The sequence below is a fragment of the Mesoplodon mirus genome (assembly GCF_964341445.2).
Source record: "Mesoplodon mirus genome assembly, chromosome: X".
Taxonomy (NCBI): Eukaryota; Metazoa; Chordata; class Mammalia; order Artiodactyla; family Ziphiidae; genus Mesoplodon; species Mesoplodon mirus.
Genome location: NC_138981.1, coordinates 44,944,979 through 44,969,761, shown reverse-complemented (window position 1 = coordinate 44,969,761; position 24,783 = coordinate 44,944,979). Strand labels below are relative to the sequence as shown.

General features: G+C 56.8%; 3 protein-coding genes across 6 annotated transcripts; 2 read left to right on the top strand and 1 right to left on the bottom strand.

Moving 5' to 3' along the window:
- The first annotated feature begins 386 nt into the window (after nt 1-386).
- Nucleotides 387-5,582, top strand: WDR45 (WD repeat domain 45). 2 transcript variants are annotated; one of them, XM_082610029.1, is made up of 11 exons: nt 387-489; nt 1,900-1,971; nt 2,100-2,174; nt 2,264-2,368; nt 3,236-3,344; nt 3,468-3,562; nt 4,053-4,132; nt 4,245-4,453; nt 4,533-4,634; nt 4,718-4,863; nt 5,110-5,582. In XM_082610029.1, exons 2-11 carry the CDS (start codon nt 1,917-1,919, stop codon nt 5,217-5,219), a joined length of 1,086 nt encoding a protein of 361 aa, XP_082466155.1. In that variant the 5' UTR covers nt 387-489; nt 1,900-1,916; the 3' UTR covers nt 5,220-5,582. The 2 variants fall into 2 exon arrangements, with proteins under 2 accessions (XP_082466155.1, XP_082466156.1); XM_082610030.1 differs by having other exon boundaries at nt 3,239-3,344; nt 5,110-5,580.
- A 345-nt stretch (nt 5,583-5,927) lies between these two features.
- Nucleotides 5,928-8,852, top strand: PRAF2 (PRA1 domain family member 2). The gene is made up of 3 exons (XM_082610031.1): nt 5,928-6,218; nt 7,380-7,597; nt 8,031-8,852. The coding sequence occupies exons 1-3, from the start codon at nt 6,040-6,042 to the stop codon at nt 8,168-8,170; spliced, it is 537 nt and encodes a 178-aa protein (XP_082466157.1). The 5' UTR covers nt 5,928-6,039; the 3' UTR covers nt 8,171-8,852.
- Nucleotides 8,853-9,265: 413 nt separating this feature from the next.
- CCDC120 (coiled-coil domain containing 120) lies at nt 9,266-24,328 on the bottom strand. 3 transcript variants are annotated; one of them, XM_082609737.1, is made up of 12 exons: nt 23,717-24,328; nt 19,647-19,810; nt 16,249-16,385; nt 16,027-16,117; nt 15,765-15,898; nt 14,958-15,098; nt 14,300-14,603; nt 13,891-13,953; nt 13,421-13,595; nt 13,191-13,289; nt 10,942-11,856; nt 9,266-10,441 (listed from the first exon to the last, which is right to left on the bottom strand). In XM_082609737.1, exons 3-12 carry the CDS (start codon nt 16,300-16,302, stop codon nt 10,327-10,329), a joined length of 2,091 nt encoding a protein of 696 aa, XP_082465863.1. In that variant the 5' UTR covers nt 16,303-16,385; nt 19,647-19,810; nt 23,717-24,328; the 3' UTR covers nt 9,266-10,326. The 3 variants fall into 3 exon arrangements, with proteins under 3 accessions (XP_082465863.1, XP_082465861.1, XP_082465862.1); XM_082609735.1 differs by having other exon boundaries at nt 10,354-11,856; nt 16,286-16,385; XM_082609736.1 differs by having other exon boundaries at nt 10,354-11,856; nt 16,343-16,385.
- Between the last annotated feature and the right edge of the window lie 455 nt (nt 24,329-24,783).

The following is a 24,783-nucleotide window of genomic DNA, read 5'->3' as shown; positions in this document are numbered from 1 at the left end:
CGCCTCCCTAGAAGTCTGGGAGAACTACAAATAGCTAAAAGGGGCGACCCCTCTAGCCCACCTCAGAGGTCCAAGTCTTGTTAGCCCAGAAGGTAACGCCGCTAGCTCTCGGAGCAGGACCGAGTTACGGAATGTAACGCCGCTAGCTCTCGGAGCAGGACCGAGTTATGGAATTCTCGCCCTTTTCCGCTCAGCGAGGGGAAGGCTCTCTCTCTCCCACCTGTCCTCGGTTCCTTCAGACAGTCATGCCCTAGCGGAGCGTCCTCTGCTCCCCGCGCTCCCTCTCTTTGCTCCAAAGACCCAGAAGCTGGTTTAGGAAAACTGCAGCCGCGTTTCCCAGCGAGGGTGAGTCATTTCCGGTCACAGACTCCCTCCCCCGGAAGTAAGGCCTGATGTAAACAAGGGAGTGGGACGTAAAGGCCCGGGAGGTCAGAAAGCCGGGCCTCGGGCTGCACCGAGAGCTTGGGCCAGGATCGGGGACGTGCAGAGGTCAGTTCAGTGCAGGCGGCAGGGAGCTGGGGCATGGTCCAAGAATTGGTTGCGGTCTGGGGGACGGAGGGGTCTTTTGAGCAAGGGTCTTGGTGGATGGGGGGGTATCTAGGACAGGGATCTTGAATAGGTGCTGGCACTGGAAGGAGTATGAGGGTGGTCTTGGACATCAGTGGTGTTAGCCATGTGTGAGGCATCCCTGGGCAGGGTTCCTGGGTGGCAAGTGTCTTTTAATGGGGGTCCCAAAAAAGGGATCTTGGAAGGTGGGGCTGTCTAAAGAATGGGTCTTTGGGGGTGAGGCGGTCTGGTGGAGGTGGTACAGGGGGTAAGGGAGGACATTTGGAGAGTGGGAAGGGGTGTGCCTGGGCAAAGGTTTTGGGGAATATTAGGGGGGGTCCAGGGCAGGTGTCTTGCGGGGGGGGGGATTGAGTTGTCCCAGGTAGGGGTTTTGGGAAGTGTGTGTCCTGGGCAAGGGTTTTGAGGGGTTGGGGTGCCCTGGAGCAGGGTCTTGGGGAGACGATAGGGGGTCTGGAGGAGGAACCTTAGGGAGATGCAATTCCTGGGGGTACGTCCAAGCCAACCCATGTCAGAGTCAGGGACAGCAGAACACATGGAAGTGTATGTCCCAGGGGTGGGGGATTTGGAGTGATAAGGGAATCCTGAGGTAGGGTCTTTAGGGCATACAGGGGCTGGGGGAAGGTCCAGGTTGTCCATGGTTGGACAGAAGTTAGCATGTCATGAGAAAGGGTTGTGTGGAGGTGGGAATGGGATCCTGAAGGGATTTCGGGAAGCCTGTGAGGAAGGAAGGTGTGAGAGAGCTCTGGAGTGGTAGAATAGGTTGGAGTAGAAGGACGTGGCGGGGGAGTTCCTGTGAGTAGTGGACCAACCGTAGCAGGTCTCAGGGCCAGGTCAGGGAGGTGCAGGAAGAAGTGGATGTTTGAGCCCCCTTTCCCCATTTATTGACAGGCAGACTTAGGTGCTGGGTCCAGGTGTAAAGGTGAGAAGTGGGTAGGGGGTGGTTCCAGGCCATGTTGGGCACTGGGGCCAGGACTGGCTGAGGGTAGAGAGGAGATATCATTAGGATACCCCATACCCCATTATCTCTTGATAAGCAGTCAGCCAGGGAGGGAGTAAGGAGGAGGTGAGGATGTCCAGGTCAGGGTAGGCCAAGAGAGCTGGAGTCAACCAAGTGTAAGAAGATGTGAATGTTCCTGTCCATGCTCTTTGGGGTCTTGGGAGCTTAGAGTGGAGACCCTAGGATTCTCCCCCTGATTTTGTCTTCTTTGCAGTCCTGCTGGGGTTAGGTAGCAGAGTGGGAGGAGGAAGAAGAAATCAGTTGGGGACAGGAGTTCTAGGACTCAGAGAACAGACCCCAGGACTCTTCCCAACCCTACCCCCATTTTTGTCCAGGGAAGCAATCCTGGACCATGACTCAGCAGCCACTTCGAGGAGTGACCAGTCTGCGTTTCAACCAAGACCAAAGTGAGAGAGGCTTGTGCCTGTGCCCTTTTGGGAGGGAGGGAGGGAGAGAATGGCCAGAGGTGGGTGTTAAGCCCCTAGCTTCCCACCTGGACATCCTTTGAGGCAGCCCGGATTCCTCCCATCCCCAGGCTGCTTTTGCTGCGCTATGGAGACAGGTGTGCGCATCTACAACGTGGAGCCATTGATGGAGAAGGGGCATCTGGGTGAGCTGTTGGTGGGGGAGAGGCAATGGGCAGAAGGGATGGGCTGGGCATTGGCACCCACCCCTACTGACACCCTGGTCCTTGTCCAGACCATGAGCAGGTGGGCAGCATGGGCCTGGTGGAAATGCTGCACCGCTCCAACCTGCTGGCCCTGGTGGGCGGTGGTAGCAGCCCCAAGTTCTCAGAGATCTCAGGTAAGTGTCCTCATCCGGTCCCACCCTTGGCCCAGATTCCCCGGAATCCTGGCCTCCCAGAGGCTCTGGCAAATGAAGATGTCAGAGTAATTCAGAGTCACACAGTGAGGCCTACAGCTTACAAGTCCTGGATCTTATCGCTTGAGAAGCTTGGTGTTTTGTCTTCATTTAACAAACACTTGTTGAATGCCTCCTGTATGCCATGTCCTTACCTATGGAGCGCTTGCTGTGAGCCTGGTGCTGTTGTTACCACTTTACATGTATTAACTCATTTAATCCTCACAGTAACTCTGTATGGTAGGAAGTATCATCATCCCCATTTTTGCAGATGAAGAAACTGAGGCCCAAAGAGGTTAAGTGATTTATCCAAGGTCACACAACTAATAGGTTTTAAAATCTTGGGGCTGTCTCCCTGGTGCCCTCTTGCTTTGAGTCTCAAGCACCATCTTATTTTAAGGGCTTTTGTTGATCCCACTGGGACATGGCAAAAGATGCCCTAGGATTCCTCACAGAAATCTTCTGGGGGGTATGAGCTGGGACCCTGGAGGCAGAAATAGTTACTGATGAGAAGTTACAGGCCTGGATGTGAGTCCCTGCTTGGTTGCTGATGGATTGTGAGGTCCTTGGCTGGATAGTAAACCCCTTCGAGCCTCAGCTTCCTCATCTGTAAATGAGTATAACGGTTCTAGAACGTGTCTTCTCAGGAATCACATCTACAAGTGCTCATGCTGTGTGAGGTCATATTGGGTGTTAGCAAAAGGTGAAGCAAGTGGGTTGAGGTCCCATGGGGAGTAGGGGTAGGTCTTGTGTCACCAGGGCTGCCCCTCACCCTAAACCTTGGCCCCGACAACACACCCACCTGCCCAGCAGTGCTGATCTGGGACGATGCCCGGGAGGGCAAGGACTCCAAGGACAAGCTGGTGCTGGAGTTCACCTTCACCAAGCCAGTGCTGGCTGTGCGCATGCGCCATGACAAGTGAGCCTGAGGTGGGCTGGGGGTGGGGGAGGTCGGAGGTCCCCACAGCAGGCTAGAGGGTTAGTCCTGCATGGGCACCCTGCCCTCCCCTCACGACCATCCTGTGTTGTGTGATGCCCACAGAATCGTGATCGTGCTGAAGAACCGCATCTATGTGTACTCCTTCCCCGACAATCCCCGAAAGCTGTTTGAGTTTGACACCCGGGACAACCCCAAGGGTGAGAGGACCCAGAGATGCAGGTGTAGTGGCAGGAGGCAGTGGATGGGGCAGAGGGGCAGAAATGAAGGGAGATAGAAAGGGGCACACAGAGGGTAACTGGGAAAGAGAGGCAGGGAGAGAGTCTATGCATAGAGATGCTCCAATGGGCTGAGATGCCCATACTCCCAGTCTATCCATTTTCCCATCCTTAGCCAGTTCTCTCTCTCTACTCTTGGCCCCGCCTCACCCCTGGCTACCTCAGATAGCAGAGCAGAAAGGCTCATTAAGGACGTTAGTGGGTATGCCAGGGATTCCTGGGCCTCCTGGGGCTGCCACAGCTGCATAGGGAGGCAGGGAATCTGCCTTGATGGTGGGGAGCACACCTGAGGGCAAGTCCCCTGTGGGTTCTGTGGGTAACATGTATCATGGAAGGTTGAAGTCCGGCCCTTATCCAGCTCTGTCCATCCTGGCCCCGACATCCTCTTTACCAGCCCCCCACCCCACCCTAGGGCTCTGTGACCTCTGCCCCAGCCTGGAGAAACAACTGCTAGTGTTCCCAGGACACAAGTGTGGGAGCCTGCAACTTGTGGTGAGCTGTCCAGTGGGCAGGGGTGGGTAGGTGGGCTGGCTCTCCCTGTGGACTCTTGGCAACTTACCCCCTTACCACCTACCCCAAGCCCAAACTGCTCCTTCTACCGTAGGACCTGGCAAGCACAAAGCCCGGCACCTCATCTGCTCCGTTTACCATCAATGCACATCAGAGCGACGTGGCCTGCGTGTCTCTGAACCAGCCAGGCACGGTAGTGGCCTCAGCCTCTCAGAAGGGCACCCTTATTCGCCTTTTTGACACGCAGTCCAAGGAGAAGCTGGTGGAGCTGCGCCGAGGCACTGACCCCGCCACCCTCTACTGGTGAGCACAGGGTATGCCTGGTGGGCTCCTGACCCCACACCACATGACACGTGGGCGTCACCGCTGGTCTGTCTTTCAGCATCAACTTCAGCCATGATTCTTCCTTCCTGTGTGCATCCAGTGATAAGGGCACAGTCCATATCTTTGCTCTCAAGGATACCCGCCTCAACCGCCGCTCAGCGTGAGTGCCTCCTGCCCCACCCTGCCTCACCCCCATCCCCCTGCCCATATATCACACCTGGGCTTAGCCAGTGTTGCCTGCAGGCTGGCTCGCGTGGGCAAGGTGGGGCCTATGATTGGGCAGTATGTGGACTCTCAGTGGAGCCTGGCGAGCTTCACCGTGCCTGCTGAGTCAGCCTGCATCTGTGCTTTCGGTCGCAACACTTCCAAGAATGTCAACTCTGTCATTGGTGAGTAGGAATAGCCATTGACTGGGGGGTACTGCATGGGCGAAGGCCTACAAATTGGACCTGAAAGAATTTTAGGGCATGGGAGGCCTGAGGGAGCCAAACGGGTGGTTCACTTCCACCATCACTAAGGGAGATGGCACGTGGCAAAGACCTGGCGATAGACCCTGGGCCACGGGACACCTGAGAGGACTGGAGTGTGTGGCTTTGGCAGCATCTAACCTTTTCCAATCCTCCCCCCTCCTCCAGCCATCTGTGTAGATGGGACCTTCCACAAATATGTCTTCACTCCCGATGGAAACTGCAACAGAGAGGCTTTCGATGTGTACCTTGACATCTGTGATGACGATGACTTTTAAGGACCCTGTGGGTTGTGCTAGGGACCTGCAGTGGCAGACTGCAAAGCCTGTGCGGGGGTGGGAGTGCTGTGGAAGTCACCAGCCAGCAAACATTAATGGAGCAGGTGCCCACTTTCCACTCTTAAGAGCAATGCCTAAACAGCTCAGTCGCCCCAAGCACTTCTTGATGACTATGTGCCCGCAGAGCCAGGCCAGGGACTCAGAGAGATAGCAGCCCCCCTGGGGCTCCCAGCCTGGAGAAGACTGCTAGGGACCCAGAGTAGGTGCCCTAATCCAACCTGTGGGGATTTTTAAAAGACTTACCAGAAAGAGACGATCTCTGATATGATGAATATGAATAAAAGGCCCTTAATAGTATTTATGGCTGGACCTCGGGAGTGGGGCCTGGAGGAGATGAGGCTGAAAAAGCCCTGCGGGAGTTTCCCGGAAAGGTGTGAACCTCTTGGACCCTGACAGGAAGGAAGTGGGATCCTGCTCGGGTCCTTCTGACAGTCTCTGCGTGTCCTCTAATGTCTGGCCACTGTGTGCCAGAGCCGCCCAGAACTGTCCCCGTGGCGCCACCTCCTGTGGGTGGACGGGAATGACTCGCCCCGCGGCGGAGACTTAATTTCCCAGCGGCCCCTGCTACCTTACAGTTCCGGCGTGTTGTTGGTATTTTCGGTCACGTGTGCTGCTGCGCCTGCGCAGTCCACTAGGTCGTCAGGGTAGGGGTTGCAGGGCCCAGACTCCGTTTCCCGGTGTGCCCCACGGTGGCGCGGTGTAGAACGGGTGTTGTAGTCCGGCCGCTCCTTTGACTGGTCCAGCTACATCGACCGGCAGGATGTCGGAGGTGCGGCTGCCACCGTTACGCGCCCTGGACGACTTCGTTCTGGGGTCGGCGCGTCTGGCGGCCCCGGATCCACGCGACCCGCAGCGATGGTGCCACCGCGTCATCAACAACCTTCTCTACTATCAAACCAACTACCTTATCTGCTTCGGCCTCGGTCTCGCTCTGGCCGGGTGAGGGAGGGAGGGAGGGAGGGAGGCGCAGGTTGGCCGGGGGCGCCCGCTGGGCATGGAGGGTGGACCCGCGGGATTTTTAGGGGGCTGCAAGACCTTGAAGGGCGAATTCAGTAGAGTGTGAAACTGAAGGGGAAACTGGGAGACAGAAGGCCTGGGAGAGGAATCTGAAAGGGTTGGCCTTTGCAAAGGGTGGGTTTAGGGGCAGGTTGGGATGGGGGGGAGCGGCTGGAGTGGGTCCTGCGAGGGTAGGGGAAGTGTGGACCTGAAGATAAGGAGGGCCCGAAAGTGGGACACGACTGTGCCTGAGGGGTGATGGGGCCAGATTAAGATGGCCTTGGAGGACTTACGACAGGGACAGGACGTGGTCAAGTTGAAGGGTGGACTTGTGCAGGATCTGGGCTTGGAGAGGGGCCTGGCTATAACTGGAATGCTCCAGGAGCAGGTACCTGTTGGGGAACTTGAGTCTAGAGGGAGGACCCGGGGATGGAAGGCCTGAGACCAGGGAGGGATGGAGAACCTGAAAGAGAGACTTGGTCAGGACTGGAAGTTAAGTGGCACTGAAAGCCTGGAAGGGGTTCTAGTAATGATGGAGGGAGGAATCTATAGGAAATGGGAATCTGGAGGGGGAATTTGAAGGGAAGTCTGGAAGGGACTCTGGGCCTGGGGAGAGGGAAATGTATGGAAACTGAAGCACTGGAAGAGGAATTTGCAAGGGCTGGGCCTTTGCAAAGAGTGGGTTTTGGGGCACGTTGGGATGGGGGGCCCGGCTGGAATGGGTCCTGCAGGGGTAAGGTCGGAAGGAAAGAGCAGGGAAAGGCTGTGTGAGCCCTCGGGCCTAGCGGGATGGGAGGGCCTGAAGCAGGAGATCTCAGGAAGATGGGACTGTAGGATTGACAAGAAAGAAATGAGGGTCCACAGGGGAGCCCAGGGCTCCTGGGAGTTGGAATCCCTGAAGGGTGGACCTGTTGGAGACAGGGCTGACGTGAGTATTTGCCGGGCTGGAGAGACCGGAGCGGGGGCGGGGGGTGGGGGTGGGGGTGGGGGCGGGAACCAAAGCTCTTGGGGCACGGACTCTGGTGGACGGTGGTCTGGGAGGCACGGGGGCCAGGCGGCCCTCTCCCCGCCTGCCCGGCTATCTTAGTTCCATTGTCCCCGCAGGTACGTGCGCCCGCTGCACACCCTCCTAAGCGCGCTGGTAGTGGCGGTGGCCCTTGGCATGCTGGTGTGGGCGGCTGAGACTCGAGCAGTCGTGCGCCGCTGCCGTCGCAGCCACCCAGCCGCCTGCCTGGCTGCAGTGCTTGCCGTCGGCCTCCTCGTTCTCTGGGCCACGGGCGGCGCTTGCACCTTCCTGCTCAGCATCGCCGGGCCCGTGCTTCGTGAGTCTCCACTACCCTGAGATGGCCGGGAAGACGGCCACCGCTCGCAAACGGCGCCAGGCCCGCCCTACCCTGGTTCCTGGGCTGAGAGGGGGCTGGGACACCCGGCGGGCAAGGCCACACCTCCTTTACAAAGCGCCTTCCCTGGCTTTGCTCCCCTCCCTGGGAACGCCCCTCTTACAACCGCCCTTCTGGGCGTCACTGCTAGTATGAAGTGCCTTCCACCGGCCACGTCCCCATTACTGGGCAGCCTCCCTGGCCACGCCCCTGTTGCGAAGCTTATTACTCCACCACACTAGCAGGGTTCAGAGGCGTCCTGGCTACTGACCATGCCATTGGTCTGCCTGTGCTCCAGTTCCCTTCTCTGGGCCCCCATTAGCTAAAGGCTGATGTCCCATCCCACTGACCCCGCTCCTCTCGGTATTGCCCACAGTGATCCTGGTGCACGCGTCACTGCGCCTGCGCAACCTCAAGAACAAGATTGAGAACCAGATCGAGAGCATTGGTCTCAAGCGGACGCCAATGGGGTTGCTGCTGGAGGCACTGGGACAAGAACAGGAGGCTGGATCCTAGGGCCCTGGGATCTGTACCCAAGACATGGAGAATGCCATCCCCACCCTGGCCCAGACCCAGAGCCCTTTCCTAGTCCTTAAAATAGGAGCACCTGCCCAGTTCAAAAAAAGGACAACTGCAACCCTTCCCCCAGGTCCCAAACTGGGATATTCCCTCATACCCAGCCCCCCAATTTAGGAAACCAGAGTCTCCCAGCCCTGAACTTGAGAACCAGAGACACCCACACCCAGCCCAAAACTGGGGCTTGGAGACCAGAGCATCCATGGCCAACCTCAAACTCTGGGCCCAGAGACACTACCCCCAAACCTCAATCTGGGACCCACCTATCTCCCACGCTCAGCCCCAAAACTGGGGACTGGGACCAAGGCATTCTCAGTTCTTGAACCCTGGACCAAGGCTTTTCCAGACCCCACCCCAGCTTTGAACCCAGGATCCAAGTGTTCTCAGCCCCCATCTGGGTGGAGGATTCAGGTATCCTGACCCGGTTGAACCCTTGGTCCCAGGTGACCCCAACACTCACCAGTCCCACTTGCCTCCCTCCAGCTCTGCTTAGGGATTCTGCCACTCCCCAGCCCACCCCCCACAAAGTTCCACAGTGACAAGGACCAAGGGGTGGGATGGAGTGGGGTGGGGGTAGCCCTGACCAGGAATGGGGCATATATATGTGTTGCTACAATAATAAAGGCTGTTGCATTGCTCAAGCCAATTTGGGCCTCCTGGGTAAAGTCTGTGTGTTCCAACGGCCAGAAGTGACCTGCTTTTCAATTCTACTAGAGACTTTCTGAGTGGGTCCCTGTCAAATATGTGGGCTGAAGGAGGAGCTCTCAGTTCCTTTCCTGAACCTATTACCTCTAGGGTGGCATTAACACACAAGGGAGTTAAGGGCACGGAGTGTTTGCTGCCAGCATTTGTATTACTAAGGGCTCTTGGCTAGGAATCTGAGCACGGACAGGCAAAGAAGTTGCCCCACGTCACAAAGCAAGTAAAACCAAAGCAGATGACATTATCACAGGCTGCTTCCATGGTGCTGTATTTTTTTTCTTGTAAAAATACATTATCTAGTCTTAGCTAAAGATGTGGGGCCCCAAGGCAAGGCAGACAGGGAAGCAATGCATGGGTTCAGTTTACACATTTATTATAGAAATCCCCTTCCAGTGTGGGTAGCGTCTTGGGCCCAGATCCATTAGTACAAAAAGAAAAGTTTTAACACTAGGTAAAGGGGGTAGGGGAACCCCCAGCTCCAGAAAGCCACAGACAGGTATCATAGAAAACACAGCTTGTGTGGATTTGTTTAAAAATTGGTGGATGGAAGGAAAGCCAAGGAAGGTGTGACATAACCCGTGGCGAGACGTCACTTGAGGATTTCATTGGCATCTACCAGACGCCAGGTTCCACCACCGCCACATCCCAGGACACAACACACCCAACGGGTCTGCCCTTTGGTCTTCCTGCGGGGCCTCCTGATTGGGGATAGTCAGGGCAGAGGAGGCTGCCGCCAAAGGCTGGGCCGTCTCACTCTGTGGGCAGAGGCAGCGGGCACAGACAGGCAGACAGGGACTGGGGCGCCTTCAGGCACCCTGGGGGAGGGAAAATGAACACAAGCCCCCCACCCAGACTTCATTCCTTCCAAATGTGGGCACCTCCCCAAGAAAAAATGCCCCAGTGGGGGGTGGCAGGGAGTTCTGTTCACACCGGAGTCTCCTGGCTGCCCCAAACTGGGCCCTGAGACCCTATATGGTCCGTTTTGTGGAGGGGGCTGCTGAATGGAACAGGCTGGTCATGGGGACAGGAATGAACCCAACCAGGACGAGATCACAGTTTCCTTTTTTATAAAACGTCTAGTGTTGAGGGAAGACAGTGAATACCTAGCTCACAACTGTAAACAGAAATGGAGGAAGGGGCTTGGAGTCCCCATTACATCATCCCCTCTCCTCTCTTTTAAGCTGGCGGAGGGGCCCCAGTCCCCAGCACAGCGTGAGAGGAGACACAGGGTGTCAGACACCTTCGTGGGCCCACGGGGAGCCAGGGGCCTTGGAAGATCACATTGGTGCCCCCCCAGGACCGAGAGCAGCCACACCCCAGGGCCCAGCGAGGTCAGCTGTGTGCTCCCCAGACTGAAGTCATACCCAGGCCAACAAGGGGCATGTGAGAAGGGGTCAGACCAGTGTCCCCGGGGTCTGGGGGTCAGAACCGGAGGACTGCTCCCCCTCTAGCGTCAGGTCACTTAAACGAGCGCTCAGCTCCGGGGGGTACAGGAAGTCCGCGTAGTATCTTTAGAAGGGGTAGCAGGAATCCGGAGGACAGGGTGGGAAGACAGAGGAGAGAGGAAAAGACGGACAAGACACAGAAAGAGAGAGGAAAAGAGGCTCGTTAAAGAGGTGGAGGCAGGCACAGGACAGCACCCTTAGGCTCGCAAGCGTGGGGCGTGGTGAAAAGAGGAAGAAAAAGGCAAGGGGCGCAGGATGTCCCTTCCTCCCAGCACCCTAGTTTCAAGGCTCATTTTCAGCTGACATGCACTGGTTGTTCAGATATTAAAATTCTTGTATTAGCTTGGTGAAGAACTGCTGCTACCAGGACCCAAGATACCCCTCCACCGAGACCCCACGGACTAATGCGAGTCAGACAGGGCCCAGTGACCCCGGGCCAAGGCTGCAGCTACTTCTCTCGTGGTCCATGTCATTAGCTACCATGACTAGCTGGCTCCCTGGCCTGGACACCTTTGCCATCTGCCTCAAGAGACCCCTACCCATCAGTAAAAGCACCCCCCATACCTGCCGGAGACAGGGGGCGCCGTGAAACTCCTTGAGTGCGGGAGTGGCGCCTGGCTGGGGGCCCCATACAGCGCCTGGCCCACCTCATAGCAGCGGGCATGGAGGAAGGGCGGGTGCTGCGGGCCCATGTGGGGGAGCCCAGGCCGGCGCTGGGGCCCTGTGGCCAGTCCCGAGTTCCGGATGTACCAGTCCCGCAGCCCCTCCAGGGCAAGGTTCTTGTGGCCGCTGCGCTCACCAGCTGCGGGAATACGGGCGGGTGGGGGCATCCACAGCAGAGGGTTGGGATGCACCTCCGGGCCCTCAGCGGCCTCCAGGGGCAGGCCACAGGGCTTGGTGCGGGTGGCACGGCTGTGGGGGTCCTTGCTGCGGAGCAGGGGGCTGCTGCCGTCAGCTGCATACACAGGTGGTGGGCCTGGGAGCGTGGCGAGGAGCCCATCCCGGCGGGAGAGGGGTCCTGGGACCTCAGCTGCGGGCAGCAGCTCCCCCCAGCCTGTCCCGCCGCCACCGCGGGGCAGGCCCCGGTCCAGAGAGTAGTCCAAGAGGAAGTCCCCACACACAGGCGGGAGCCGGGGGACCCCGCGGGAGGCAGGGGCGGCTGAGCTGGGCCGGGCAGCCCGGGGAGGGTCTGGGGGGCCAGCCGTGCGGGAGGAGAAGGCAGGAGTTGGTTGGGGGCGCTCATATAGCACCTCACTGCTCTTGCAGACTGGGGGACCAGCGGCAGGGGGAACCAGAGGCGCAGGCGGGGAGCCAGCTCCCCCACTAGCTGCCCGGTCCACCAGCAGGGCCTCGGAGCTATTGCTGCGGCGGGTGCGAGCTGCGAAGAGGGAGGCACGGTCGGAGACAGGGTCCGCCCGGGGGAAGCCCATCTGGGAGTCCTGGCTGCCGGACCACTGGCGAGAATGGAGGCCTTCAGGTCTGGGGGTGCAGAGGTGGGGGTGATGGGAGAAGGGTCAGAAATATCAGGGAGATGGGATGAGTGCCCTTCCTATCCTGCCTCTCTCTGAGCCTTCACTTCCACACCTCCAAAATGGGCCCAGGATTAGAAGCTGTGTGTATAAAGGTGAAAGGTAGTGGCATGTAAAGAGCAGCAGAGCTTCTGCCACGGACTGGGGATCAGAGGGGTTAAAAATGTACGGGGGTGCCTGGGACTGTTAGCTCCCAGGGAGATGTACGTGTGTGTAGGGCTCAAGAGGAAATGCTAGCAGGGGAGGGCGGAGGGCTCTTCCTAACACATCTGACCCCTCATCCCCTGCTAAGGTGCTTCTCAGGGCTCCCCGCCTCCTCTAACATGAGGTCTTAAACCTTAGGCCAGGAATTCGAGACCCTTCCTGAATTCTCTGTCCCATCATGTGTATGAACCACCCAAAACTATCATCCCAACAGCCACTATTCATAGAATGCAAGTGTCACAAGGATGGGGACTTTGCTTTGTTCACAGCCCGGAAAAAGTAGGCACTTAGTAAGTACATATTTGTTTAAGAAGTAGTAGAGTACCGTGGTTAAAAGCATGGACTCTTGAGTCAAACTTGCCTGGGTTCAAATACCAGGTCTTCAGTTTACTAGCAAGTTACTTAACCTCTCTGTGTCTCAGTTTCCTCATCTCTAAAATGGGAATAACAAGAGCACCTACCTCACAGGGATGTTGTGACAATTAAATGAGTTTGATACCAAGTAAAGCACTGATTTCTAGCAGATGGTAGGTACGCAGTACAAGTTAACCAGAACTCATTTATGCCTACAGTATCTTCCACAGGCAGATATTATTATCCCCATTTCACAAATGAGGAGACAAAGATTCAGAGAAGGGAAATGACTTGCCCAAAATGCACAGAAAAGCCCATTCTCAAACTTTGGTGCTTCTGCCCCAAATCCCCACCCCCTTCTCCACCAAGATAGCTCCTATTCACCTTTCAAGACCCAGCCTTTCTTTTCTTCTTTTTTTTTTGTCAATTAAAAAATTTTTATTTATAATGTGATATTACACATATACACACATGGCATATTCCAAAAGATATTTTACCTATATTTCTTTATCATGCAATAGGGTGCATTATGAACAAAAGTTCTGAAACAAAAATAAAATTCTTGCATTTTCATACAACCTACATAGACGATCAGAATAAAACTGATAGATTCAAAGCCCAGTCTTTCATGTCCCACACCCTTTGATAATGCTCTCCCCAACACGCCCAGTTATAACTACCGGTTCCCTCCTCTGGTCTTCAATCTCACCCTCAGAGTCCACTTACTTGCAGAGCTGGGGGCCAGCGCCCCGGGTGAGGACAGGGGTGGCAGGCACACTTCGCCCCTCAAAACTGGAGGCACTCCTGGGCAGCGAGCGTGTGGGGCTAGACAGAGACGAGCAGGCCCAGGTGGGGGTCCAGGTTAGAGACCGTACCTAGCAGCAGGCCCTCCTGCCAGCCCAGGCTCAGCTCCCACTCCTGGCTCCTGGGGAAGGAGGGGAGGGGCTCACCCTCACCTGGTGGGGCTGGCCACAGAGTTCCGCCGGCTCTTCAGATCCCCATAAAGATCCGACGGGGGTGGTTTCCACGGGGTTCGCCGCTCAGGGCTGCCCCCAGATACTGCCCGCAGCTGGTCCCAGGCCTTCGGTGGTGAAGGGCGCTCAGCCAGAGGGAAGCAGCCACGGGGCTCCTCTGGGTGGAAGGGAGGAAGTGGGGGAGAATTCAATGGGAGGGTGCCTGAAGGGTTGTGGGCTAAGGGCAGGGGCTAGGGAGGTAGGGAGGGGCAGATGGCTAAGCAGGTAGGACAGGCTGAGGAAGAGCTAAGGGATAAGGCAGGAACTGGGGCTGATGGGGTGGGGCGGGGGGACTGAAGCAAAGCAAATGGGGGCTCCACAGGAGGATGGGTCATGGCTAAAGAGGAGCTGAAGAGGGAGGGTGGGGGCTATGCATCAAAAGATGGGCGGATTTGGGGGACAGGGGTCCTCACCATTATCATGGCTGGCCCCAGACTCTGAGAGGGAGCTGCTCTCCGAGTGCAGGACTACGTCCTCTACAGGTAAGAAGGGGACACCCCGGCCTATCAATGCAAGGTCTGGGCGCCATCCCCTTACACCACTGGGCCGTCTCCCCGCAATCCCGTACCCCTCCCAAGCATCCACCTTAACCTAAATCCAAGACCACCAGAGGCTTGGTCCCTCACTTTCCTGATGCCTATTCCCAAGGGCCCCACCCTTGCCCAGGAGCCAGTTTACACAATTTGTCTTACTGGTAGGGCCCCTTAAGTCCTGCCTACCTCCCACTTTTCACTGGCTGCTCACCCACTCCACCTCTACCATGTCCCTTAGCCAATGCCCACCTTCCCGCTTTCATCGGTGGGGTGACAGGGCCTGGCTCACCTTGGCTGAGCTGAGCGAGGCGCGTGCCCAGGCAGACTCCCTGGGCAGTGATAACTGCCCCAGTGGACAGCGGCAGGGGCTGGGGCATCGGGATCCCCGGGAGACCCAGGTGGGCCCGGACGTCCCCGAGCTGCTCCTCCAGCTCATGCAGCCTCCGCAAAGCATCTGCCTGGACCTGGCGCCGACGTCGGCGCTGCTCGGCGCTGAGCTCAGGGGCCAAGGCCAGGCGGCGGGCAGCTGCCGCAATCTGCTGTTGCACTGACACTTCGCGCTCCAGGGCCTCGAGCGCCAGCTCCTGCGGGGCCTACCCGGGAGGGTGGGACAGGACCAAATGTTGGAAAGGGAAATGGCCAAGCACCAGGACCAACTGGTGGCAGAGCCCAGCTACGCTGGAGGCGGGGCCTGCCCCTCCTGGGGGTGGCCTATTCTCCCTCTGGGGGCAGGGCCTGTGTGGATTAGGGCTGGGCCTCTTTGTCTTCCTGCGGGTGAGAGGCCTATCCTGACAGGGACCAGCATCCTCTCTCAGACCTGGAACCCACCTCCCTCAAGCTCCTTCCCTCCTCACCTTAGCCTCTCCTTCCCCTGGCTGCAACCCGCCCTCGGCTTCCTCCGGGCTCCTGTGCCACCCCCATGTTGCTCTGCACGCCCATCTGCTCACCTTGGCAGGGCACAAGGAGTGGTGTGCTGGATTGGGGTGCGGTGGAAGGTAGGCGCGGGCTGCAGGCGGCCGCCGGCGGACCAACTGGGGCCGTTCACCAGGCTCCAGTGGGCACTCGGGGGGCAGCTGGCCAGTCAGCTCCTGGGCGGGGGCAGGGGTCAGAGACTACCAAGGGTTAGTTGGGGAGATGTGGCAAAGCAGTAACAACCCCCGAAGGTACAGAAGTCCTACTGGGACCCCAGCCCTGCTCAGCACCCATGCCTGTTATTTCTCTTCCTCCTCCCAATTCTCCACCAGGTGGGTGTGCAGCAGAGACTCTCAGCCCCTCGATGGCCCAAGTCCCCGGGGCAGTGGGCACGGGAGGCAGGGAGACCTGCTTTGGAATCCAGAATTTCATAGTTTTTATAAAGGTGACACCATCTGTACACTGCATATTATATGACATTCCATTCAGGGCCTGGGCTGCATGCTCTGAACTACATTATTATTTCTGGCAAACTGTGTGGACATTCACAGCAAGGGGGGGTAAATCGAAACTATAAATCACCCCATGTCAGTTCAGGTCAGGTTTCACTGCCAAGTTTTGGAACTAACTTGTTTTGTTTTGTTTCTGAGGGTTTTTGGATTTCAAATTGTTGATAGGGGATGGTGGCAAAATATCACCATATTTTATTGATTCTCAGACATGCAAGCTGAGCTTTGGGGACTCTACAGCTCGGACAAGTGGCTCAGCCATCACCACCGCAGTCTGCCTACCTCGTGCCTGCTCCTCACCCCCCACCGACACCCTTAGGGTCCGGCCCTCACCGCCTCCTGGAGACACACTTTTCGTAGCTCCTGAAGTTTCAGGCTCAGGGCCTCCTGCAGGGTCCGCTGACGGTCGAGCAGCCCCCGCAGACGCTCTGACTTCACCTGGGGGGCAGCCTCTCCAAACAGGGCAGCTGGACACAGAGGGAGCAAAGATCGGGGGGCAATCAGGGCAGCCTGCGGCAGCTGTGGGACCAGGGACCAACCCTTCCCCGGTGGGCAGGTGGTGACTCAGAGCAGGGGAGGGGAACCAGATACTAACCTGAGGCACTGAAGGTGGGAGAGCTGATCAGCTGACCTTTGACTTCCATCCTGGTGCTGTCAAGAGGCTGTGGCTGATGGCTGGACAAGGCCTAGCAGTGATGCACGGGAGCCACTGAGGAAGCACAGCCGGTGTGCACCGCCAACCTCCCCCTCTACCCAGGTTCCCACACCCCAGCTGGGAATAAGGGGTACCCTGACCCCGCCCACCTGCTTGGCCTGCCCTCTCAGAATCTGTGTCAATGTCAAGGCCCTGGTACCTTGGTTCCCTTCCCATTGAGTGGGAGCACAGCAAGTGGGGAGCTGGGCGGACTTACAATGCCTCCTCAGAGGCCCATGGGCCACAGTCAGGAGTCTTGCCTGGGAAGGGAGAATTAATGGTACAGATTCAACCAACTACAAGAACAGTGGGCATTTATTTAGCACCTGGGTGCCTGGAACAGTTACCTTCTATGCCACATTTAATCTTCACAACCACCCTGTGATGGCAGTTCTGTGATTATTATTACCCCCATTTTAGAGATGAGGAGAGTAAGACACAAAGAGATGAAATAACCTGCCCTTGGCTACAGATGTAGCCAGGCCCACCCCTCCGGTCCAACACTCCCCCTTACTAGAGGTGCTGAACCCCACCAATCCCTCGTAAGCTCACAGCCCATCAGGCCTCCAGGCCTTTGTGCAGGCTGCCGCTGCTGTCCGGAGTGCACTTTTCACCTCTCGCCACTCCAGCCCCTGGTTCTCTCTTACATTCTGGGGCTTCAGTGTCACTTCCAGAGGTGGGCCCCCACATTATGTCCCCTCACAACTGCTGTGAAACAAGACTGTGTCTCCCTTGTATATTCAGGAGGACAGAAAATGTATCAGTATCTCTGGCACTCAGAACACTTCTGTGCACACATCAAGTGCTCAATGAAAATCTGCTGGGTGAATAAAAGAACGACTGTGGTCTGTGGGTCACTACTTGTCCCAACTCTATCCCGCAGCCCTGGTGCGGCAGGGAGAGCATTCACTTGGCCTCAGGACCCCTCTGGCCCCTCCCCGCACGCCAGCCTGTCCTTCACCTGGCACAGGGAAGTCAGCCTGCTGGGACTGGGAGTGGCAGAGCCCACAGATGCAGATAACAAGCTGACTGCCTCCTGCCTCCTCGTCTGCCCCCAGACACCCTGGCTGACCATGGAGCCGGCCTTGGCTGGCTGCCAGCCCTGCCCTCATCCCTTCCTCTGGAGTTTGCTCCCTCTGTCCCACAGCCTGCTCAGCCCCCAGCTGGGCAACCAGGTGACATCACCTCCCACCACCTGGCCTGACCTCGGTGGCAGGCGACTGGGAGGACCATGAGGCCAGAGAGGTCCCATCCCCACCTACCTCGCACTTTGTCACGACATGGTGGCCAGGTGTGAAGACCCAGGCAGCCATGGAGGGGTGGGTTCAAGCCCCTTCCCCATCTATGCATTGGGGGTGTGGCCAAGCTGCTAATAGGGTGCCACCAGCTTCTCGGCAGTCCTCCCACCCACCCCATGGGGTCTGTGCCCCTCCCACAAAGCAGGGGTTCCTTGTCCTCAACATCAGGGGCGGGGTCAGTCCCTAAAGCCTTTTGGCACATCCAGGCAGCAGCATGCGCTCTTCAGAGGTGCTCACATGCCCTCACCACCCCCCTCCAAGGTCTGACATTGCCCGGCATGGCAGGCTTTCCTTGAGGTCCCAGCTTAGCCTCCTCTGCCCCTCGGCTCCTGGGGTTCCTTCTTCCCCAGCCCCCATTTGGGTTTGAGGAACTCTAAACCTTCCTCCACCTCAACAGGAACCTCAACTCCTCCCCAGTGGGCCCGTTCACCAGGATTGGTCCCACATCCCACACTGGGATGCCTCGAGCCTTCCTTCCCTGGGAGCTCGTGGCATCCTGGAAGTCCATATGGGGTACAGGCAGGAACCCCGACTCCACCCTGTCAGCCTGACCTCGGGGACATAGCTAGGGCCTGAGTCATGGGGTCATCGGGCAGGGTCCACGCTCCACACCCCCAACACACTCACACCCGTTCCCAAGTCTCTGCCTCTGCTCACCTACCCTCTGCGTATTGGCCTGGGGTCGTGGAACTGCCTGGTTCCCACCCAAAGATGGTGAGAAGGGGGAATCCCAGCAGTCCCCTCCCCAACACACGCCCACACCAGCCCCTGGGTCTCCCCACTGGTGACCCTGTGTCCCCGTCCCGTCCCAGGATGGGCTACAGCAAGAGAGCTGCAGAGGGCACCCCCCCACACCCAGAGGCGGGCCCAGCAGGTTTTTCAGGTCTGCCCTTCTGACACCACAGCCGAGAAAGAAATTCCTGGCTGTGATGACTGTTTACAAGCAAGACACCTCACCTGGATGGCACCCCAACACCTCAGTGGGACCCCCATTTCCACATCCCGCCACCTTCGGAGCAAATACAAACTCCCAATGTCTGGGACTGTTCCCCACACCGCCCCAGAGGTCCTCCCCCACTGCCCTCACTCTAGGGGAACAGTGTGGAGGACCAGGCAGGTGCTGGGAAGTAGTTTCTCAACAGCCCAGTCTGGGCTTTCCTAGGGGGCTGGGCCCCAGGTTGAAGGAGGGCAGAGGCTACCCCTGCACGGGAGGAAGGGGGAGAGGAAGTAGCGGGGAGTAGAGAAGGGGGACGCTGGCTTCTCTTCTCCCCCATCCCTTCCCCTCGTCCACTTCCGGCAAGGAATCGGCTTCATGCCAGGAAAGGAAATTGGACATTTTAGGCTTCGCCCCTCTAGCCAGGCCCTCCTTCCTCGCTGTGCCTCTCACATAGACCTGGCTCTCTCCCACAGGGAACTCCAGCACACCCTGTGCCCTTCTCCCCCCACCCCTCGCCCCTGGGCCCGTTGTTCCCAGGTGCTCACCAATGCCAGAGCAGAGAGGTGCTGTGGGGTGGCCTCAGGTACCTCAAAAAAATATAGTTGTCTCGACCAGGCCCTGCTCCGGCTGGTAGTGGCAATAAGTGGGTGAGCGCAGTGGCGGATGCCTAGGCCACCTCCCACTAGGCAATGGCCCAGCCTACCTGGCCAGGGACTGGGCTGGCCCATACCTTTTAACCCTTACCTGCCTGACACCAGGGCTCCGGCCACCCTTAGGAGCTGTCTTGGAGCCAAGTCCCCTCAGGGTGTCCAGCACGGCCAAGTAGAGAGCCTGGACCTCCCCCCTCACCCCATACACCTAACAGAGGACTGAGGAAGAAGGGCTAAGGGTCGTGGGAGCGGTGACTGCCTCTGGTGCTGTCCAAGTATCCAGATCAGACCCTGCCCACCCTCGGGTACTACCTGGGAGCCAAGGGATGGAGGTCTGGGGAGTTGTAAGCACAGGAGAGGACTTGGGGTACCTCGGGTGTGCGTCTCTTGGCAGCACTCCACGTTCCTGACACCCCTGCCCTTTCCTCCCAGGGCAAGGCAGGGGTGGGAGAAGGTCTTAGGGCAATTCCCACCCTCACTGGGGTGATAGTTTCCCAAGTTGGGACAGACAAGGTCCACTATTCTAAGGAGAGACCATGTCTCAGGACCCTACCACCTTCTGCAGCTTCAGAAGAAATCATCCTAGCAAACGGAAGAGACACACTGGTGGTTTAACCCCTCCTGACCCCTACAAACCTGGGAGGATGGCACAGACCCAGCTCCTCATAGCCAGCTTGGAGAGATGAAAGCTGGGGCTCGCAGAAGTGAAGAGGCCCGATTCTGATCACAGAGGCATGACAGCAGGTAGAATCAGAACTCAGGGGGCTGGGTCCTGGGTTGCAAGTTGACAGAGGCAACTCCTGCATGGGAGGAGGAGTGGGAAACGGGGCTCATGCTTCTTCACATCCAGGCTGGGTCTCCCCAGTTCCTCCCCCCACCTCCTGGGGCATTTCTGGCCAGGAGTCAAGGAAATGGAGGGCTCTGAGTCTCTGCGATGTACTGTTAACCCCACACCACCACCTGGGCTTTGGGCCTGCCCCGGCACACACCACACATCTTGAGCTCCATTTGGGACCATCTGCTCTGTGACCTCAGGGCCCAAGCCCAACCCAGGCCCCGACAGCAGCCCACGCCAAGATGTGAAAGAGCAGAGTGAGGAAAGCTCCCTCTCCACTTGGCAGGTGGGCCAAGCCTGGAGAGGAACTTGCTCTGTATCAGCAACGCCCAGTGTACCCCAGTGTACGTGTTACTGAGGCTTCCCGCCACCCTGCCCACCTTTCTTCCTGGGTGTGAGATTTCCGGCACGGGACCCAAAGGCCCCTTTCATCACCCCCTTCTCCCTCCCTTCGCTGCCTGGGTGTTGGTGGGGAGTGTCCTCTCAGCCATGGTCTCTCCCACCTCTTGTGGGACACCAAGGAGGCTGGGAAGGGGGATGTTTATAAAATCAGAGCTGAATTCCCTGGTGGTCCAGTGGTTAGAACTCCGCACTTCCACTGCAGGGGGCACGGGTTCGATCCCTGGTCGGGGGACTAAGATCCTGCAAGCCGTGTGGCACGGCCAAAAAAAAAAAAATCAGAGCCGAGAGGGACAAGTGTATCTGGCCAGCAATGCAGATTGAGTCTCAAGGCTTAGATTTCTGCATTTGGAAAATGGGTAAACAGTGCTAACAGAGCCAATGGAGGCCAAAGTAACTTTGGAAGACATTTCAAAGTGCAAGAAAACTCATACCACATCATTAACAACTGTTAATAACTACAATAATAAACTCAGGCAGAGGTGGGCTGGGGCGAGAGTAAGGAGGGAAGAGCAGGTAACTGGGTCTCTTGGGCCAGGCAAGGCGGAGTCACCCACACACATCATTGCCCTGGTCCACAGCTTTTAACAGTCTGGAAGACAACCACCTCTAAGCCCCACCCCAGCGGGGACCTGAGCCTCCTGTGGCCTCCCATAGGGCTAGCAAGTGGTGGGTCTGAGATTCAACCCAGCTCTACCACTTCCAGGCTGTGTGACTGCTTGGACAAGTCACTCAACTTCTCTGTGCCTCAGTGCCTTCATCTGTAAAATGGGGGTGCTGACAGCAGTATAAAACTCACAGGGGGGTTGGGAGCATGACAGGAGCTAAGACATTCAAAGATTGCTTAGGACAGTGCCTGGCCCATGGTAAGTGCTCAATATATATATGTAATATGTCATACATAATTACAAGTATTCCTCCCAGTCCGAACTCAGGAATCAAATACACACACACACACACACACACACACACACACACACACACACTTTGAGACACAGCTGGTATCCCTCAGCCTCGAAACCCTCCCCACTTGCTGCCCAGATATAGAACCCTCCTTACTTGCCAAACCAGACATATTTGAAACAGAGCTGTTTTCCCTCATTATCCAACCTCTCCCTCCTCAACATCAAAAATGCAGGAACCAAATATATTCAGAAAAATTGTCTGAACTCTCACTATCCAAATACAGGAACTGAATGGATTTGGATACTTTTTTGAGATAGGACTGGTATCCCTCACTCTCTGAGCTTTCCTTACTCACCAGGCAAAATAGAGGAACCAAATACATTTATATAATGCGGTACCCTTACTATCCCAACTCTTGCCACTGGAGCACAGGAAAATGGATAGATTTGAATACATTTCTGAGTTAGAGCCATTATCCCTCGTTCTCTGAATTCTCCCTACTCACTCTGCAAAATGCAAAAACAAAATAACTTCAGATAACTTAATATCTTTCACTGTCTGAACTATCCAAACTCTCCCTCTCAGAACTTGTGTACCAAATATACTGGGACAGTGAGGGATGTGTGTGTTGTTATTAATAGGTTTGGATACCTGTTTGGGATAAATGAAACAGGTCTGATATTTCATTATTCAAACTCTCACTATTCTCTATGAGAAATACAGTAATAAAACATAATTGAATGACATGCTACTTCCTCACTATTCAAATTCTCCCCGTCTGTCCTCAAAATCAAGGTGATTCAGACAGTAAGAGAACTTCTTATTTTTCTTGTTGTTGTTATTGTCACTACTGGATGAGCCTGATTCTAACAGAGGCCCCCCAATACACACAGACCTCCCCACAGAGGTAGGATGGACTCAGCATCAAGATGGACTCAGCATCAAGATTTGTACTGCTTACTGCTGACAGGAGGAGGATAAACTCCTGCCCCCATCCTACCCCTACCAAGCCCTGAAGCCTCTGGCCTAGGATGGACTTTTTTCCAGGCCAGGAAAGCAGGGATCACTGCACCTGGGACCAAGACCAGGAGATGGGGGTAACATGACCTAGAAGACTCACACATACCCCTGAGTCCCCCACCCCTACATGGGGCAGCCCCCAACCTAGCAAGGCTGGAAACATGACCCAGACCTCACAGACTCCCAGAGAGTCACTGAATAATTTAGGGTGTTCTTTCACACTTGGAGAGGGTAGGGGGCACAGGAAGAGTTCCATGCCCTCCTGGGGCAGGGAGAGAAATGCAAGCTCTGTGTGAGATCACTGGGTGGGGGAAATCACATGTGAAAACTCCCTCAGCCTCACGGGGCCCACAAGGCTGCTTGCTCTTGCTCATGCTAAGAGAAGCATTTGGGATGAATTTCAGAGATAATAGGTACAGTGGAACCTCCAAGTTCATGGTCACGGTATAATGGAACCCCTGTCCTTCTGGGCTCAGAGGAGATGGAAAGTGGGTGTTACGAAGGAGGGAGATCTGAACAGCGTGGAGGGGCATGGAAGGGGCAAAACAGGGGCCTGGGGTTGGGATAGAATGAAGACACAGGACAGGAAGGGGTATAAGGGACAAAACAGAATCAGAGTTGTAGGATGGAGGTCAAAAGATAAGACAGAGAAGAATCCAGGACACTGGCCAGGGGATAGGATGGACAAAGGCCAGAGAAAAAGTAGGGGACAGTAGGGGACAAAAGAGGAGGGCAGGGATCAGGATCTGTATAAAATGGTAGTCAGAAGACATGATGGGGGACAGGCCAAGACAGCGGTTCAAGGAAGAGGATAGGGAAAAGAGCAGGTTCAGGGTGGAGGTAAGGAACAGGAAAAGACCAGCACAGAATGAGGATAGGAACGAGGACAGTGATGGGCCAAGAGAAGACAAGGGAAAACGGCATAGGTTTGGGGGCAGGGACATGGCAGGAGGCAAGAGGGACAGTCTATAAAGGTGGTGGGCCAGGATGGAGTTCAGGAGACAGGAGGGGGACCCGGGGGATAGTACTGGGTGGGGAGAAAGTACATAAGTCAGAGGTCAGGAATTGGGACAGACCTGGATCAGACTGGGGTTAGGGGTACAGGACATGACTGGAAGGGGTTCAGGGACTGGACAAGAGAATAGGCAGGTCAAGCATCAGGACAGAAACTGGGGAGATCAAGACAAGGCACGATGAGCTTCAGAGATGGAACAGGGTCAGGCAAGGATCTGGGGTCAGGTCAAGGATCCTGAGAACATAACTGGATGGGGTTTGGGGTCAGGACTGGATTTAGAGGTACAAAACAGGGGTTGAGGATCACATCAGGCCAAAACATGGTTAGGTCAGGGGTCAGACCAGAGCTCCTGGGGCCAAGACTGGCCGGGGTTCGAGGTTAAAAGAAGATGTAGCCAGGTAAGGCAGGGGTCGAGGGGGAGACCACGGGGTCAGAGGTCGGGGGTGCGCGAGCAGGTACATCGCCGGTCAGCGTTTCCGGGCCTTCACCCCGCCGTCTCCTCCCTTCCAACCCCAAGCGGGCGTTACTCACCGAGGGTCCTCGCCCCGCGGCATAGGCGGGGTCGGTGCAGGCCTGAAAGAGTGGTGGGAGCGCCCCTCCCTCGCTGCCCCCAGCTCGTTCCCGGGCTCTTGCCTACTCCCCTTCCGCGCCCTGCCCGTGGGCCGCGTTCGGCCGTGCGACTATTAACCCTGGGGGCCAGACGGGGGGCGCGGGGAGGGTGGGAGGGTAGCAGCTGCTCGGCCGAGGGCAGTGGACCCCGGCCCCCCACCTTCAACTCAGGTCTGTCCGTTCCCAGCGGCACCGCCACCTCCGCCGCTGAGCGCGAGCCTGGAGGGGCGGGGTGGGGTGGGGGGAAGAGACAGGGGGCGGGGCGCGAGACCACAGCAGCGGCGGAGACCAAGTGCGCAGGCGCCAGTTCGGGTCTTCGTGGGTTTTTTTTTTTTCTTTTCTTTTCTTTTCTTTTCTTTTTTTTTTTTTTTTTCTTTTTCCCCTGCCCTGGGAGCGCCAGGAGCGAACCAGTTCGGAGCGCTTGCGCACACGCTTTCTCGAGGGCCGTGGAGCTGTCCCCTACCGAGGCCACGCCCCCTCAGTGATCAGACAAGCGCCCCTCACCCCAATTCACCCCGCAACAAGCACCCAAGAATTACCCACAGACTGCCTTGTATCAGCCACCACCACACTTCTAAATTCCCCCAACTACCCTCCCGTGCCCCAAATGCACTCCAAACCACACTCCATCATCTCCCAAATTGTATCCCCAAACTATTGTCCATTGATCCCAAAGCAGTACCCACAATCTGCCTTCCTTGGTCACCCAAGCTGTACAAATAAGCTACCCTCCAATACTCCCAAGTTGTTCCCCCAAACTATCTACAATCAGCCCTGAAACTGTTCACCTCTGAAGAGCACTTCCAAATCACCCTCCCTCTACCCCCAATATGCACCCAAAACACCCTCCATGACCCTAAACCACTCTCCATGTACCGTCCTAATCATACTCTATTGATCCCCAAATGGCACTAAAGAGCCCTCAACACCACCCCAAACATTCTCAACTACCTTTGGAGTGGCCCCCACCTGCACACCAGATCAATTCC

Bases quoted from the DNA above. Each gene is read 5' to 3' on its own strand.
- WDR45 (XM_082610029.1), top strand. From the start codon at position 1,917: ATGACTCAGCAGCCACTTCGAGGAGTGACCAGTCTGCGTTTCAACCAA. The intron at 3,345-3,467 runs GTGAGCCTGAGG...TGATGCCCACAG, and splicing joins GTGCGCATGCGCCATGACAA to AATCGTGATCGTGCTGAAGA. The intron at 4,864-5,109 runs GTGAGTAGGAAT...CCCCTCCTCCAG, and splicing joins GAATGTCAACTCTGTCATTG to CCATCTGTGTAGATGGGACC.
- PRAF2 (XM_082610031.1), top strand. From the start codon at position 6,040: ATGTCGGAGGTGCGGCTGCCACCGTTACGCGCCCTGGACGACTTCGTT. The intron at 6,219-7,379 runs GTGAGGGAGGGA...TTGTCCCCGCAG, and splicing joins CTCGGTCTCGCTCTGGCCGG to GTACGTGCGCCCGCTGCACA. The intron at 7,598-8,030 runs GTGAGTCTCCAC...TATTGCCCACAG, and splicing joins CATCGCCGGGCCCGTGCTTC to TGATCCTGGTGCACGCGTCA.
- CCDC120 (XM_082609737.1), bottom strand. From the start codon at position 16,302: ATGGGAAGGGAACCAAGGTACCAGGGCCTTGACATTGACACAGATTCT. The intron at 11,857-13,190 runs GTAAGTGGACTC...CTGCACCCCCAG, and splicing joins GCTGGCCCCCAGCTCTGCAA to ACCTGAAGGCCTCCATTCTC. The intron at 10,442-10,941 runs GTATGGGGGGTG...CCCCTTCTAAAG, and splicing joins GCGCCCCCTGTCTCCGGCAG to ATACTACGCGGACTTCCTGT.